At 40.5% G+C, this 16,278-nt stretch overlaps 1 protein-coding gene across 2 annotated transcripts in view; it reads left to right on the top strand.

Annotated features, from left to right (window-relative positions):
- The first annotated feature begins 1,827 nt into the window (after positions 1–1,827).
- The window catches only part of WDR35 (WD repeat domain 35), a 37,350-nt gene continuing 22,899 nt past the window's right edge, over positions 1,828–16,278 (top strand). Inside the window, exons 1-12 of one of the 2 annotated variants that reach the window (XM_060272431.2) lie at positions 1,828–1,978; positions 4,031–4,148; positions 4,824–4,895; positions 5,738–5,830; positions 7,346–7,474; positions 8,586–8,716; positions 9,312–9,477; positions 9,637–9,782; positions 10,232–10,357; positions 11,204–11,389; positions 12,811–12,843; positions 13,535–13,595. In XM_060272431.2, the coding sequence (XP_060128414.2) occupies positions 1,955–1,978; positions 4,031–4,148; positions 4,824–4,895; positions 5,738–5,830; positions 7,346–7,474; positions 8,586–8,716; positions 9,312–9,477; positions 9,637–9,782; positions 10,232–10,357; positions 11,204–11,389; positions 12,811–12,843; positions 13,535–13,595 (1,285 nt within the window). In that variant the 5' untranslated portion in view covers positions 1,828–1,954. The remainder of the gene's footprint in view (positions 1,979–4,030; positions 4,149–4,823; positions 4,896–5,737; positions 5,831–7,345; positions 7,475–8,585; positions 8,717–9,311; positions 9,478–9,636; positions 9,783–10,231; positions 10,358–11,203; positions 11,390–12,810; positions 12,844–13,534; positions 13,596–16,278) is intronic. The other variant, XM_060272432.2, reaches the window with a different exon arrangement.

Raw genomic sequence — 16,278 nt, 5'->3', positions numbered from 1 at the left:
CTGTAATGCATAGGTGTATCGTGTGAACACACCCCACCCTTTTCCCAGTTCTGGAAAGGGGCTAGTTGAACCTCTGGTTTGCTAGTAAAACCAAATTACTGTGTCACGAAATGATGCAAATCTGAATTACTTTTGCAGGTGTCAAAAAAGATTATTTATGTATGCTACTACTGCAGCCTGTGTTTTGTTAGCCAAAAAAATGGAATACGAGTGAGGTCCCAACCAAAGAAGCATGGCAACTTGACAGAATATGTACAACTTGCAGACATTAACATATAGAACAAGAGAAGAAGAAGAAGAAACGTTTAAAGATTAGAAAATGTTTATTTAATATATGGGAAATAATTGTGAACAGCTGAAAATGCTGGCAGCATTAAGATAAATTCAACAGTGTAAATAAGTTTTGATGGATACAATAATGGAATACTGAATGGTATAGTTTTTGTAAAAAAAAAAAATGCAGGGATTTATGATATATACAATGAACCATGGAAAGAGAAGGCAAGACATTGATATCTTAAGGATGTAAAATGAGTATTCCAAATTGTAAAACAGAAAATTTAATGAAATTTATATATAACTGAATTACTGTGTTGTGGAATGATGCATGTCCAAAGAGTGTGTCACCAACACGAAAAGTTTGGAAAGCTCTGGGTTAGACTAGGACCAAGGGTACTTGGGTTCAAATCCGCACTCAGCCTGAAGCTCACCTTGGGCCAGTCACCATCTCTTAGCCTAACCTACCTCACAGGGTTGTTGTGTGGATGAAATGGGGAAAGGGAGAGCCATGTACACCACCTTGAGCGCAATGGAAGAAAAACATGTAGTAATAATCGTAATGATCTTCTGCAATGCTCCCTTCTGCACAATTATTATAGGAGCAGAAGCGCAGTCCTCTTGCAGAAGAATCGTGTACACCACCTTGAGCTCATTCGAAGGAAAAGGTGGCATATAAATGTAATAATAATAATCTGCTGCAATGCCCCTTTCTGTACAATTTTTATAGGAGCAGGAGTGCACTTGGCTCAGCTGGCAGATCCTATTTTTCCATTCGTTTTTGCCCTTCCCTTTGTTCACCGGCGTCCAAAATCCAAAACTTTTAAGCAGCGGCGGTGGTGGTGGTGTGTGTGTGTGTGTGTGCTAGAAGAGTTAACCCAAAGGAATACAGAGATGCATAGCTGCCAAGTTTTCCCTTTTCTCGTGAGGAAGCCTATTCAGCATAAGGGAAAATCCCTTTAAAAAAGGGATAACTTGGCAGCTCTGCAGAGATGTGAGATTTAGCTATTAATGAGAAACTAACATGTGTCATTAAGGTATGACGGGGAATGGGCAGGAGAAATGATTTGGAGATATGGAAGGTATTTGTAGAATTTATACTGCTAAAACGGAAAAGGGCTCAAACCATCGGAAGGAGTGTTGAAATTTTGAGGTTGGATAGTTACAATGGAATGGTCCCGTTGGACCATTTGTATTCTTATTTATCTATGATTATTACTTTGTAATATATAGCCTATATATGAGTTAACCCAGTCAGATGGGCGGCATATAAACAATGCATCGTCGTTGTTCTTGTTCTTATTACGGAAACCAGGAAGCAAAACAGTCGCGAATTATGGAGGAGCAATGACAGGTTTTTTGGTTTGTTGTTTTGCAGCAGCGCGCACGAAGCCTCAGAATAAGCGAAGAGGAGGAAGCAGGGGGCACGTAGACAAGGCTTGAAATGCCGCGGGAGACTTGGATTTTCTTTCCTTTTTTGTTGTTGTCGTTGTTGTCGTTGCTGTTGCTGTTGCTGTTCTTAAACTTTATTTCCTTTCCTTTCTCTTCTGACCCGGAAGCTTTTCTTCCGAGGCGGCGGCGGTTTGCTAAGGCGAGCCGGAGGCGCTAGGCCTCTGTTGCCATGGAGACGGCGGTGGCGGCGCGCGCGTGAATCCATAGGAGGAAGACTCTCGGCAGGATGTTTGTCTACCTGAGCAAGAAGGTAAAGGCTTTCGCGTGTGTGTGTGTGTTTTGGGGGGGGGCGAAATCTGGGGAGACGGTTAAAACGGGGCTGCCTTGAAATCACACAAACATTCCCCGGACCTTCGGGGTGGGGCATGGCGCATGCTCCAAAAGTTCACTTTCCTCCTAAAAAGTGATTTCTCCCCCGAGAGCGACCCTCCCCTTTGCTACCATCACTGCTTTCCTTCGCCTACGCGTGTTGTTGTTTTCGGATTGCAGCCAGAAGAGATCCTCGTTTGTTGTTGTTGGTGGTGGTGGTAGACACGTGTCGAAGCGCCTCACACGTGACACCCGCCGCGCATTTTCGTCGCCCGAGGGTTTAGACGCGAGTTCCGTGTAGGTCGGGGGCGACGCTCCCCAAACTTGGGACTCCGGCTGTTTTCGGACTGCAGTCTCCATCCTCCATAAACCTTTGCTAGCTAGGCATGACGCGAGTTGTAGCCGGGGAAACAGCCGGAGAACCCAACTTTGGGAAACCCTGGTTGGGAACGTCTGAATGTGCACGTAGCGCAAGGACGGAGCAGTGGTTCCCAACCTTTTTTGGGCCATGCCCCACCTAAGCATCTCTAAAATCCTGATGCCTCCACTCCGTGACATATAATTTTTATTATTCAAAAAGTGAACTATTCAAGTGGAGGAAGCTTAAAAGGTCATTAACTGTTAATAACTCATTCTCAAATTGCCCTCCCAAAAAACAGCAAATTGCCCCCCTATGGGGCGTGTGCCCCCACATTGTGAACCACATGCCAGGAGGAAAGTGGGACATGACCACAATAAGATTATTATTTTTACACAGTTGTTTGTTGTTTTTATGAAAGGTGCTTAGTCCTATTGATTTACATGTTGAATATTGTTACCTTGCTGTCATACCCCCCAACATTTCTCTGATGAAAATAAGGACAGCCTATTCAATAATAATAATAATAATAATAATAATATTTATACCCCACCCATCTGAGTGGCTTGCCCCAGCCACTCCAGGTGGTTCCAAACACATAAACATAAAAATAAAAAGGCTTCCCAATACCGGGGTACCTTCAGATGTCTTCTAAAGTAGAGTTACTTATCTCCTTGGCTTTGGGGGACGGACGGAGGTGTGCATAACTCCATACCCTCCAACATTTCTCCTATGAAAATAGGGACCACCTAAGAAAAAGTGGGACATTCCAGGATCAAATCAGAAACTGGGACAGCTGCTGTAAATCTAGGGCTGTCCCTGGAAAATAGGGACACTTGGAGGGTCTGCTGTGTTGAAACTACAACAGTAAAACCCCACCTCATTTAATTCCTCCAGATTGTGTCAGCTATTCCCTCTGGGAATAGCAAACCTTTCTGATACTGGAGCAACTTTTGAAGCTTTCAATAGTTATTTTTTTACCCTTTTGGTGTTCTTTTCCCCTCTGTTTGACCCCCATGTTGCCCCAGAAACCTTTTCATTTCAGTTGTATAGCCTGAATAGAACTTCTTACAGTTTATAAAGCTCTTTGAGGCAGGGGCCTGTCTTTTGCTTATACAGTCGTACCTTGGAAATCAAACGGAATCCGTTCCTGAAGTCTGTTCGACTTCTAAAACGTTTGGAAATCAAAGTACGGCTTCTGATTGGCTGCAGGAAGCTCCTGCAGCCAATCGGAAGCCACGGAAGCCACAGCGGATGTTCGGCTTCTGAAAATCATTCAAAAACTGGAACACTCACTTCCAGGTTTCGATCATTCGGGAGCCGATTTTTTCGGGAGCCAAGGCGTTTGAGATCCAAGATATGACCTTATTACCGTTTAAAGCGCCGTGTATACTGGAGAAGTGATGTGAGTCACACCATACATTTAAAGCACCTCACCCTCCAAGAATGGGAATTGTAGTTTGTTAAGGGCGCTGGAAATTGTGGCACTGCAAAAAGGTAACCACTGTTCCCAGGATTCTTGCCAGGGGTGGGGTGTATGCGCTTTGAATTTATGGTGTACAACCGGTCCATATTTTGAAGTCAGCAATTTTGAACTTGGTTTCAATTTCCATAACGAAACCATCTTCCTTTCAGATTACAATTCCTGGCAATGTTCGGCTAAGATCTATTTCTTGGAGCAAGGACCAGGGCTATATAGCATGTGGGGGAGAAGATGGTCTGCTGAAAGTTTTAAAATTGGAGACAAAAACAGGTAAGTGACACTTCCGTTGCGCCTATCAGATATTTGAAAACAGTTACTAGCATTGCATCAGTACAATCTGGTTCCCATTCTGTGGTGGCATATGATGGTCTCTCTTTTGCTCTGTGGCTCGTCTGTCAACTTGCTCCCTCTATGGCCACATGACTGGTGCCAATGTGGTCACACTATCCTGAGTTATTGTAGCAGTGCAATGCCCTCGATGTTTTGCTGTCGCAGTGCAACACACTCATTCTGATCTGACATTTTCATTGCGTGATAGGCATATGGATGAGTGCAATCAACCATTTTTCTGGTCCTGTGATGCAAACACCAGGGAATCCTATACAAACATGCAGAAAGTGGGTTCATGGGGCAAGTTTTGTGAGCTCTAAGGGGACTGTGGATAGGTTTGGTGAAGTGGAATGGTACGTATTTATGGGATGGAGGCTGGGGAGAAGGGAAGCGAGGGGGAGACGGGTGGGCAGCCCAGGCAAGCCATGGAGAAGCTCTAAGGAATTAGACTTTAGTCCACCTTTCCCTCACATTTTGCATCCCTGTTTCTGATGGTTGTTGACCCCTGAGTATAGGTGTATATGTTGTTAAGAACTGCAGAAGCTTTGTGCCACAGGGAGAACAATTTAGGATTCCAGCCTTTGTTTTAAAATGATACTTAAACTTCTTTTTTAGATGAATCCAAAGCAAAGGGGCTTGCAGCACCTAGCAATCTCTCAATGAATCAAACACTGGAAGGTCACACTGGTGAGAGTCATTATGATTCTGTATTTAATATACATTCATTATAGACTAGTTTAAATCGCTTATAATTTCAGTATGCCAAAGTGGTATAGAAGATTAACATGTTAAAATGCAATTATACAAAGAGAAAAATAAGTGAAAAGCATCATGTAAGGGTCTTGAATCTAGCAAAGACTCCTATGAGTGGACACGGGAGAAGGTGAATTCCAAATTTCCCATATATCCCCAAAATATGCTCAAAGACATGACATATCTCCTTGGACCAATATAGGCAGAGGTGCTTGGAGCTCTAGTGGGGAGGGAAAATTAGCTAATATTTTCTCTCTTCCATTTCTAGGAACCCCTGTTGTATCAAAAGACCTTGCATTAATATATATATATATTCAGTGAATGGAATAACTCCATTGGATCCAAGCTATACTTTATTTTTTCATTATGCCCTATTGCTTTATATCGTGGTGGATTATGCCCTGTATACATGAGCTCACAAATACTGTTACAGTAATACCTCCACAAACGTCCGCCTCACCTAATGTCCATTCCAGCAAATGTCCGCGGCAAACCGGGAAGTACCGGAACGGGTTACTTCCGGGTTTGCCGCTCACGCATGCGCAGAAGCACAAACCGCTCCACACGCATGCGCAAACACAGTGCTTTGCCCTGCGTCCTTTTCGGCTAGCAGCCGAGGCTCCAGAATGGATCCCAGCTGCAAAACAAGGTACGGCTGTATATTATTATGACTGATGTTTCTGGATAATTGATTTTTATGAATTAATAACATTTTAATTGTGTGTTATTAACAAAACTGTTGTAATCCAATAATATAATCATCTATCATTTTCTAGGTGCTGTGCAAGTAGTGACTTGGAATGAACAGTATCAGAAATTGACCAGCAGTGATGAGCATGGACTTATTATTGTGTGGATGCTGTATAAAGGTAGACGATTTGTTGGAGATTGGCAATAATATCACAGTGGTATCCCAAGTCTTTATTGTACCTTTGTGGAATCTCAAATAATAGATGCCTTTGAGATTTGTACAATGCTTCTCTAGATTTTCAATTGCTGGTTACAAAGCCGCGAGTAGCATTATTTAATTATTTTAAAAATTATTCTAGATGCTTACCTTAATCAATTTATTCTTTTTTAAAAAAAGAGAAGAAGAAGATTGAGTTGTAAGTTTTTCCATAACGGCACAAAAAAGGAAAGCAGGACAATTCACAATACCATTTTGCAAAGTCAGGCACATATGGAGAAAACTAAGAATTAAATATTAATTCATATAGAAAAATGGGGGAGGGGGTCAAATATGGGACTCAAGGATAGCCCATTACTCTAAAAAGGGGTCGCAGTTCTCAGAATAGTTGTGCTCTTTGCCCCTTCACAGAGAAAGTAGCTCTTCCATATGCTGCAAGAGAGGAAGTTCCTCCAGCCACTGAGCTACTGGAGGGAGCTGTCCACTCCTTCAAGTGCTGTAAAGCCAGTCACTTAACCAGCAATAAAGCACACAGGGCTATTTGATTTATTCTTAAATCTTGCCTTTTTGCCCCTCTTCTCACCAACAGCATATCTGCCTTTTAGCCTACATGTATTTTGATCTGACAGGTTGCCATGTGTAGTAGGGCTGTTTGCTGTCATTATGTATAATCACAGCAGCTGATGTGCTTAGATTTTGTTATTTCATGGATCAAGCTTTCTTAAATTCATTGGAAGCTTGCGATTTTTAATAAAGCTGGTTTGAAATTTGGAGTTCTAAAACCATCTTTTTCATAGAACAGGCAGTGTTTCTTTTGTTGTTAATTCTTAGCTCTTTTTGCTCCAATTAAAATAGATAAGAGTTTTTCCACCAATCATTTAGTATCTTCCCTATAAATATGGGGGGGATGATGATGATGATGATGATATTTCTATGCCGTCCATCTGCCCCAGCCACTCTGGGCAGCTCCCAACAGAATATTCAAAACACGACAAAACGTTGATAAGAACATCAAACATTAAAAACTTCCCAATACAGGGTTGTCTTCAGATGTCTTCTAAGAGTCAAATACTTTTTTATTTCCTTGCCACCTGATGGGAGGGCATTCCACAGGGCGGGTGCCACTACTGAGAAGGCCCTCTGCCTGGTTCCATGTAATCTCACTTATCACCGTGTGGGAACCTCCAGAAGGCCTTCAGTGCTCAATCTCAATCTGAGCAATGGTGGTTGAGATGTTCCTTCAGGTATACAGGGCCAAAGCCGTCAATCAAGAGATGAGCACAGATTTAAGTCATCATTATTTTGTATTGATTAGTAAATTATTTTAAAATATTTCTTACTATGATTTAACATGCTCCCCAGGTAATGTGCAAGGTTTTTGGCAGATAATTCCAACTGGTTTACTTCTAATAGAAATAGTTCAGATGAAGTACAGCAGTGTTGAAGGTGTGGCTAAACATTTATTCTTTGGCTTTAGGTTCTTGGTATGAGGAAATGATCAACAACAGAAATAAATCTGTTGTTCGAAGCATGCGATGGAATGCTGATGGTCAAAAAATTTGCATTATATATGAAGACGGTGCTGTAATTGTTGGTTCTGTGGATGGTAAAGTATCTCCTGTATTACTAGCACACAGAGTATTCTTGTGCTAAATGAAAGACTCTTGTAGCATCGTTCACAGTGGATATGATTCACAAACATTGCAGATGACTTTGCATTTGAATATATTTGCTCTCATAGAATTGTGACTCCTAAAAATTGTATTTTTGTTTGCCAAAATCTTATTGTCCTCCTTTTCAATTTGCAACTGCTGTGTTGATGATATCTGACCACAGGAATATAGGGGTGACATCCAATGATGTCTGCCCCCCACCCTTGTACGTTGGTACTTTAGGTCTCTCTCCTCCTTCCTTTCCCCATGTGCCCCCCCCCATCTGGAATTTGATGCAGATTTTCAACAGACACAGGGAGAAGGAGAGGGAGGAGAAGCCCCACTGCAAGAGTGGATTCCTGTTTGTGCTACTTTAGAACTCGCCCATGAGGTTTTTGCGCTCTGTATTTCTACATTTTTACATATGAAAATGAAAGCTAATAAAAATGAGCTTAAATTCCCTGAGATAAAAGCACATTCTTTGCTTGGTGAATACTATATAAACAGCCATTGAAATCAGGATATGTCTGTATGTCACCTTACCCAATAATTTTAATACATGAATATTATTTTTAATATGTCAAGTAGATTTATTGGAATGTATGATGATATGCAATTAGACTCATGTGTCTATTAATAGTTGAACACATATACTATCAAAAGCATAGTAAAGACATACTGTCATGTTTACAATGGTTTAGATCAGGCATCCCCAAACTGCGGCCCTCCAGATGTTTTGGCCTACAACTCCCATGATCGCTAGCTAACAGAACCAGTGGTTGGGGAAGATGGGAATTGTAGTCCAAAACATCTGGAGGGCCAAAGTTTGGGGGTGCCTGGTTAAGATTCTCAATTTTATTCCATGAATGGAACAGAGCTGTGTTCATGGAACATTTATATAAAAATAGAAAAGAGAGCAGAATACATTTCTCTTTTTTGCCGTCTATGTTTGCCTGACTTAACATTCATCATTTGAACTTTTGCAGCAGCAATCCTTTAGTATTTTAAGTGTCATAAAATTTATTTTTAGTTGTAGGCTGTGTTGAACGTATTTTCTCTTAAAAGGGAATCGTATTTGGGGAAAGGATTTGAAAGTACAACTCCATCATGTTGCATGGTCTCCAGATGGCAGGACTCTACTCTTTGGAATGGCAAATGGTGAAATACACATTTATGACAAGAATGGGACTTTTATGGTAAGTTCAGAAGTGTAAGAAGTATAATCCATAGTCTACTATTGGGTGCCTTCACTGTCTGGTTGTTTTCACAGTTGGGAAGATTTTTTTCTGCCTGATCTACACTGGTGCTGCATAAAGTCACTGGTGCTTATCCTTCTGTAATGATGTGCTTAAAAACTGTTCTGCAATCACCACAGGAATTGAAAACAGGAGCATGTAATGGTGTTTAATAGAGCACAAATACAGAGGCAGCTGGTTACAGCAACCAATGAAGGTGATTTTACTGAAGCCAGTGCCATCAACTTGGACGGAATGCCAGCACTTTGACTTAATTGATATGTGGATTCCAGCCAGAGTTAGCTGCCTATTTATTCTTTCATTCGTTTATGTACTTCGCTTTTGAAAAAAAAATATCTTGGTTTGCATTGGTTTATATTTAAGCTAAGATTGGTTCTTCCATTCAGCAAACTTACTTGGGAGTAAAACTAATTTAATGCAGTGGGTCTTTCTTTCAAATAAACTTGCACAGCATCAACCTGCACATCTGTTTAAGCCACTGGTGATAGTTTTGTCAAGTTCATTTTTACTTACATATGTTAAATGGTCACTTTAGATGAAAATGAAAATGAACTGTTTGGTGAATGTAACTGGAGCATTCAGTATTGCTGGAATCCACTGGTACCCTGGAACGGAGGGCTACATTGAACCAGATTGTCCTTGCCTTGCTATTTGTTTTGACAATGGAAGATGCCAAATAATGAGACATGAGAATGATCAAAGTAAGCACAACTTCTGATTACTCATTGAAAGAAGCACTGTGAATTTCAGGCTTGGAGGTCTTGCTGGAGGGTGATGTAACTCAGATCTTTTTTTTTCCAGACAAGCTATTTGTAAGAGCTCTGTCTATAACGTTTCTTTTCCAAACTTATAACAACCAGATCCTGTCTTAATCGACGCTGCTCTGAATGTTGTGACTCTCCAGTGGAACCACTGTGGAAATGTCCTGGCTATTGCAGGCTTCCAGAAAATAGCTGGACAAGATAAAGATATAAACGTGGTTCAGTTCTACTCTCCATTTGGTGAGGTAAATGCATTTATTTCATTTTCCTGTTTGATGTGGTGTACTCTGGTTGGCTAAAATTAAATAGTAGCTCTCTCCATAAATGTTGTCTGTTCCTGTTTTTAAAGAATTTAATTTCAGGAGATACAGTATCACAAATTACCTCTCTCTTTACGTAATCATTTTTATTGAAAGTTTTCAACATAATATACAATAAAAGACAAGCTAAGCTAAGAGAGAGAGAGAAGCCAAAAAAGAAGAGGAGAAAAGAGAAAACAAAAAGAAAAGAAGGGGGGGAATGCCAAGCTCTTTATCACAGTTATACCTTAACCCTTATTGCACACAAATTACCTCTCTCAAGTCATCCTATTAGATTGGCCCAGGCCTTCTTGAGTTCATGTACACCTATTCTGCAGTAGGATTGGAAGTCCTACAGATAACGTGTAACCAATGAATGGATGGTGTCGTTTCAGCATTTGCGTACCCTGAAGGTTCCAGGCAAACAAGTTTCAGCTCTGTCTTGGGAAGGAGGAGGCTTAAAAATATCACTAGCCGTTGACCAATGTATTTATTTTGCAAATATTCGGCCAGACTATAAGGTAAGTAGCTGCAGAATGCCACTTTCACTGGAAGGCTTACAGCGCCATTTGCAAGCACTACAGAAAGAGCAGCCGGAAATTATGATATTAAAATGAATCACATCTCTGGGATATCACAACACCTCAAAGACCGCCTCTCCCCACCTGAGACCCTTTTTCATTTGCCTCTTCCATGAGAAGTCCAGAGAGTGGCAACATGAGAATGGGCGTTTTCTGCAGTGGCTCCCCACTTGTGGAATGCTCCCCCAGAGAGGCTCGCCTGGCACCCTCATTACATATCTTTAGGTGCCAAGGAAAAACATTCCTCTTCTCCCAGGGCTTTGGCTAATTAAGCAACCTATGGCCATTTAAACCGAGGTGGGTGAGGTGTAATTGTTTGTTTGTTTTTTGTTATTGTGGTATTTTTGTGTTTTTGTATTGTATTGTATTTGTATTGTAAACCGCCCCATGATCTAGGATGAAGGGCGGTATATATATTGGTATATTATAATGATGATGATGATAATAATAATAATAACAATGATAATAATAATAATAATAATAAATAGCAGCAGCTCTTCACCATGTTCATTAGAGTTAGTTATATTCTCTTGAGGAGAATAGTAATGATGAGTGGTAGGTCTGTACATATACCAGGGTTTCCCAAACTTGGGTCTCCAGCTGTTTTTGGACTACAACTCCCATCATCCCTAGCTAGCAGGACCAGTGGTCAGGGATGATGGGAATTCTAGTCCCCCCAAAAAGTCTGAAGACCCAAGTTTGGGAAACCCCGCTCTACACTATGAATAATCTCTCTATATGTTACTCTCTACTATGAATAACAAATAATGTTTTCTTTGTTGACAGTGGGGTTACTGCACTAATACAGTGGTTTATGCATATACCCGACCTGACCGTCCAGAGTACTGTGTGGTCTTCTGGGACATAAAAAACAATGAAAAGTATCTGAAATATGTCAAGAGTCTGATTTCCATTACAACCTGTGGAGACTTCTGCATTTTGGCAACCAAAGCCGATGAAAATCAACTTCAGGTATCCCTAGTTACCTTATAACTCTTGATGAATCACTTTGAATTAGAAAATGGGACAGTTAATTTGTTTGCAGAGCCCTGATAGAAGGTCCACTCATTACCAATTCAGTTCCCTTCAAAGATATAGGAGCTTAACATCCTTGTGGCAAGAACTAGTTAGAAGCTGTAGTTGAAAGCTCTGCTGCAAGTTGTAAATCTTCAAAGCACTGATTTGTTGTTGTTGTTGTTGTTGTTGTTGTTGTTGTTGTTGTTGTTGTTATTTCTGAAGTGTCAATAACATCAGGAGGTGCTGCCTAGAACATAAAATAAACAACAGTAAAACCCTCCCAGCAGGCTTATATTCAAAACAGGTGGGGAATGTTTTTGGCTCCCAATTCGTTGGCCAACCCACCAGTCACAATCCATTGTACAGAGTTCTCAAGAATGAGAAGCACAATGCAAGGAGTGTTGACAAGCCCTGTGCTTTGCAAGCCTTCCTGCGCTGATCCTTTCAACTTCTGGTGGTGCAGGGAAGCTTACAGAGCTCTTTCTTTCTTTCGCTCCTCCTTTCAACCTGCAATGTTAGACGTTGAAATGAGGAGCATAGGAGGGCTTGCAAAGCTCTCCCCACTATGAGCCTTTCAACCTGCAACATCAGAGGTTGGAACAGAGAGCAGCACAGGAAAGGGCTTTGCAAGCCTTCCCTTCCCCTAGGTGGTTCCAAAACTGTGCTGGGGGGCAGAAGCAATTTCCATTACTTGAAAATTGCCTCCCCACTCCTTGAGCAAGGCATGATCCTGCAACCTCTTTGCCGATGGGCAGTTGGGAGTGTGCCTTGCTCCAGCAAAGGAAAAATCAAGAGTTTGAATATGTACCTAAGTTTATTTTGTAGCCTTAATGTCACGCTGAATACTGTACTTATGGAGCACCTGCTTTTTAGCTTTCCATTGAGTCTGCTTGATTATGTAAACCAACTCTCTCTAACATTACTAAACCCAAGGAACAGTCCTCCTTTGATGTTGAGAACATGGCTTTGTATTTTGAAATGAGATGCAGTTAGAAAGGACCAGTGCTTATTTCTTTAGAATGTTTAGGGTTACTCTCATTTTGACTCAAGAAAATCACCATTTTATAGTTCAAATCGGGGGGGAAGTAAATACAGTAAATGGACAAAAGTAGAAAGATTCACAAAATGTTTAGTGCTATGCGTACCCCTGCGTCCCTCCAGAAAAAAAGGCACTGGGAAGGACATAGAGCAAAATGCTATGGTGCAAGTAAATTTTTCTACATCACTGTTAATAATTTGGAAGCTATATGGAAGAAATCCAACAGCCTCGCTTTTTCTTTTTGCTGTTATATACAATATACTTAGTTTAATTGGTATTCTTTTCTTTGCCAAAAGAATTAATTATTTCCCATATCTCTTGTACAATGCTTACAAAGGAGGAGCACGAAACTGACTCTCTTGGTGCAATGGTAAAACAATTCTTTTATATGCTGCTTTAATGGGTGGCTTATATGGGTATGATGTGATTTACCATTTAGGTATATGTAATCAGCACCCATTTCATTGAATTATAATTTCTGGAACTGCCCCTTTAGATCTGTACTGTTTCACAGAGAGTGATAGTATATTTGACCTTCTTTGAGTGACGTATAAACCCAAAATATACTATCTTGGCTTCAGAAACCTCACTAAACAGGCAACATGAATTTTACTTAGTTGTGATTAACTTTTCATATTGATTTCAGTGGGATCCAAGTTCAAGTAATCTAGATGCAACTCATTGATTAGTCAAAGGGATTCAGTAGTGCCTTTCTAACATAATATTTTGTGCTTTGCCCTTTCATAAGCAGTGACATTTTGTTGCAAAGGGGTGGTTTCCTTGTTGTGGGGGTGGTTTTAGTTGAAAGGAATTTAGCTTGATACGAATGAAACATAAGTTCTTGTTCCTTTCTTCTCCCCTTAAAAATGATTTTAGAATATTAACTTGTTATGCGATCATAAATCTTGGATGTATTTCCTTGCCTAATCTATATGGGCTCCCTTGGGAGGATACAGATTTAAATAATAATATATAAGCTGAGTTCAATATAATTTGAGTTGCCGAACATAGTGGTTTATGTGTTTTGCTTTGGCAGTTATGTGTTTTTAATTTTTCCATAGTATGTACTTGTTCTCTGCAATTCCATTGGTACTCCTCTGGATCCAAAATATATTGACATTGGTAAGCAGATGTTCAGAGTTTTATTGTATTCATTATGCTTCTTGAGCCTTTGCCCCAAATCATTTCAGATTGCAATGGCAATCCAAAATGGCTAACTACTACTTATGCGACAGAGCTGGCAAACTCTTTGCTGTTTAGTGTCTTGAAACATTAGCAAAATGTAATAGAAGTAGGTCTACCTACTACTGCCATTTTAGTATGGCCTACTAGGTCCACTTCTTTTGAAACTAATTGCAAAAGTGACTGCGGGCTGGATACAGACATATGTCCCTCCCTTTGATTGCAGAAGGGATTCTGATGCAGCAGAAACATCCACAAAAATTCCCCTGGAAGCCCCCCCCACTACCTCCCACACTGTTCTAGGGCATCCTTCAGCCTTTATGGGGGTTTCGGGGGGGGTGTCCCACTTTCTGCCCATGGGAGCATCCCATAAGTGGAACTGTGCTCATGTTTAGTCTAAATCCAGTTCCTTGTTAATTGATATTTCTGTTCAGAATGCCAGCTGCATCAGGTAGGAATGGGATTTTAAGCCAATATTATTTTATTGACAAAGCATAGTGTTTTGTAGCCAGTGCTGCCCAGTGCAGACAAAGGCTATTTGATCCAGAAGAGCTTCTGTCACCAGAATGTGGAGGGAGGTGATTTTGTGATTCCCACCCCCTACCCCAATAGGGCGGTTCATAAACAAATTTTTTTTTAAAAAAAGAAAGCCTGCTCCAAAGGTCTTATCCCACTACGCTAGGGATTATACAGCTATATCTGAAATTTCATGCATATCAGTTAATATCTTGACCCACCTCCACGAAAATAGCTGTTTTCTTGGCCGTTTTCCGTGAAGGCTGAAATTTCAATTCAGTGGAGCAGGGTCAAGATATTAGCTGATATGCATGAAATTTCAGATATAGCTATATAATCCCTAGTGTAGTAAGATAAGACCTTTGGAGCAGTCATTTTTTTTAAAAAAAGAAGAAGAAGGTTTTTTTATGAACTGCCCTATTGCCCAACATAGCTGCCAAGTTTTCCCTTTTCTCACAAGGAAGCCTATTCAGCATAAGGGAATTTCCCTTAAAAAAGGGATAACTTGGCAGCTATGTTGCCCAATCCTCTGGAGGAGATTTGGGTGATTTGGAAGACTCCATTAAGGAGGAGGAATCACTGAAAATTACCTTCCTCTCTTTTCCATCAGCAGAGATGCAGCATTGGATGCAACCTAATAATACAATAATAATGAGTAATGCTTGACATTTCAAGGTGCTTCACATATATTGTCCTTTCAAATAGGTAAGGTGGATCTTATTGCAGATGAAGGATTTTTACAAGGCCACTCAGTGCATTTGTGGCTGGGCTGAGAACTGAAATGTTGAACTTCTGGATTCCATCTCAGGAAACTTGTGATTCTCCAGATGTTGCTAGACTACAGTATCCCTACTGGTAATCACTGGCCATGTTGTCTGAGGCTGATGTGAGTTGGAGTCCAACAACATCTGGAAAGCCACAGGTTCCTCATTCCCACACCACATCAGAACATCTGTGCATGTGATGTAAACATATTTGCTCTTTTCAAAAGTGCCGATCATGCTCACTTTTCAAAGGACCCACACATCTGCTGTTTTATTAGGGATATTGTCAATCGTTCTGACTTTTGCAAATATCACTAAAGCATGCACACTTTATTCATGCAATTCCAATCTTCAAAAACTGTTTAATTTCCAGGTTTCAGTCAAGTACTTGAGCCCAATTTGCAACTGCCTTTCCTTATCAAGTTCCAATTATTTTTAATTATGCATTTGCATGCAGGTTCATCAAAGGCTAATATTTGCCAGGTTTCAATGGGAGGCTTTTAAAATGTATTTACCATGCTCGCTGCTTCTAACAACAGAGCTTGGTAGGCAGCGTAGAAGCATAGTTCCCACTTAACGTTTCTCAATTTCAGTGTTCTATTGCTCATTGGTTATTTCTGCCATAGATATTAAACTATCAAAACGACTGATAGATAAAGCTCAATAGAGATTGTTGATTGCACTGTTTATAGTTGGTGGTAGATGTTAGAGCAGCACAACAGAAAGAATCACACTTCAAAGTACCTTGTTACATACTGTGGTACAGGTATTATTGATCTTACCTTTCATTTGTTTTTGTTGCTGTTATTTATTGTTATTAGAAAATTTATAGCCCACTGTTCCTTCCAAAACAGCCCAAAAGAGCACATACACTGTTATGGAATGGGGGATATGGTTGGCCCTCCAGATGCCATTTGACTACAACTCCCATCAGTCCCAGCTAGCATGGCCAGGGATCAGGGATTCTGGGAGTTGCAGTCCAACAACATCTAGGAAGGCCATAGACTCTCCACTTGTGCCCCAAATCCAGTGGAGTGGGGTGGAGACTTCCACTGCTACCTTTTTTCTGCAGAAAACTTTTCATTATTAGGAATGCATTGTTTTGTAAAACTGATAGCATAATGAATACAAGTCAAGTAGGGGAATGGAAATGGATATAATGATAACTCTAAAATCAAAGTTTTTAAAGACAATTATCTATACGAAGCACATGTATTATGAAATAAATGAGAAATGTATACTTGAGTGTGCCAGCATCTATTCTCTAGAAATTCCCGGCACATTTTGTGTTCAGCACATATAGCTCTTTGAACCAGGCCATGAGATTTGTGTTGTTTTTCTTA

This window comes from Zootoca vivipara, chromosome 3 (genome assembly GCF_965207765.1).
Source record: "Zootoca vivipara chromosome 3, rZooViv2.hap1.1, whole genome shotgun sequence".
Taxonomy (NCBI): Eukaryota; Metazoa; Chordata; class Lepidosauria; order Squamata; family Lacertidae; genus Zootoca; species Zootoca vivipara.
The sequence above is the reverse complement of the archived record's forward strand: the minus strand, read 5'-3'. Positions and strand labels throughout refer to the sequence as shown.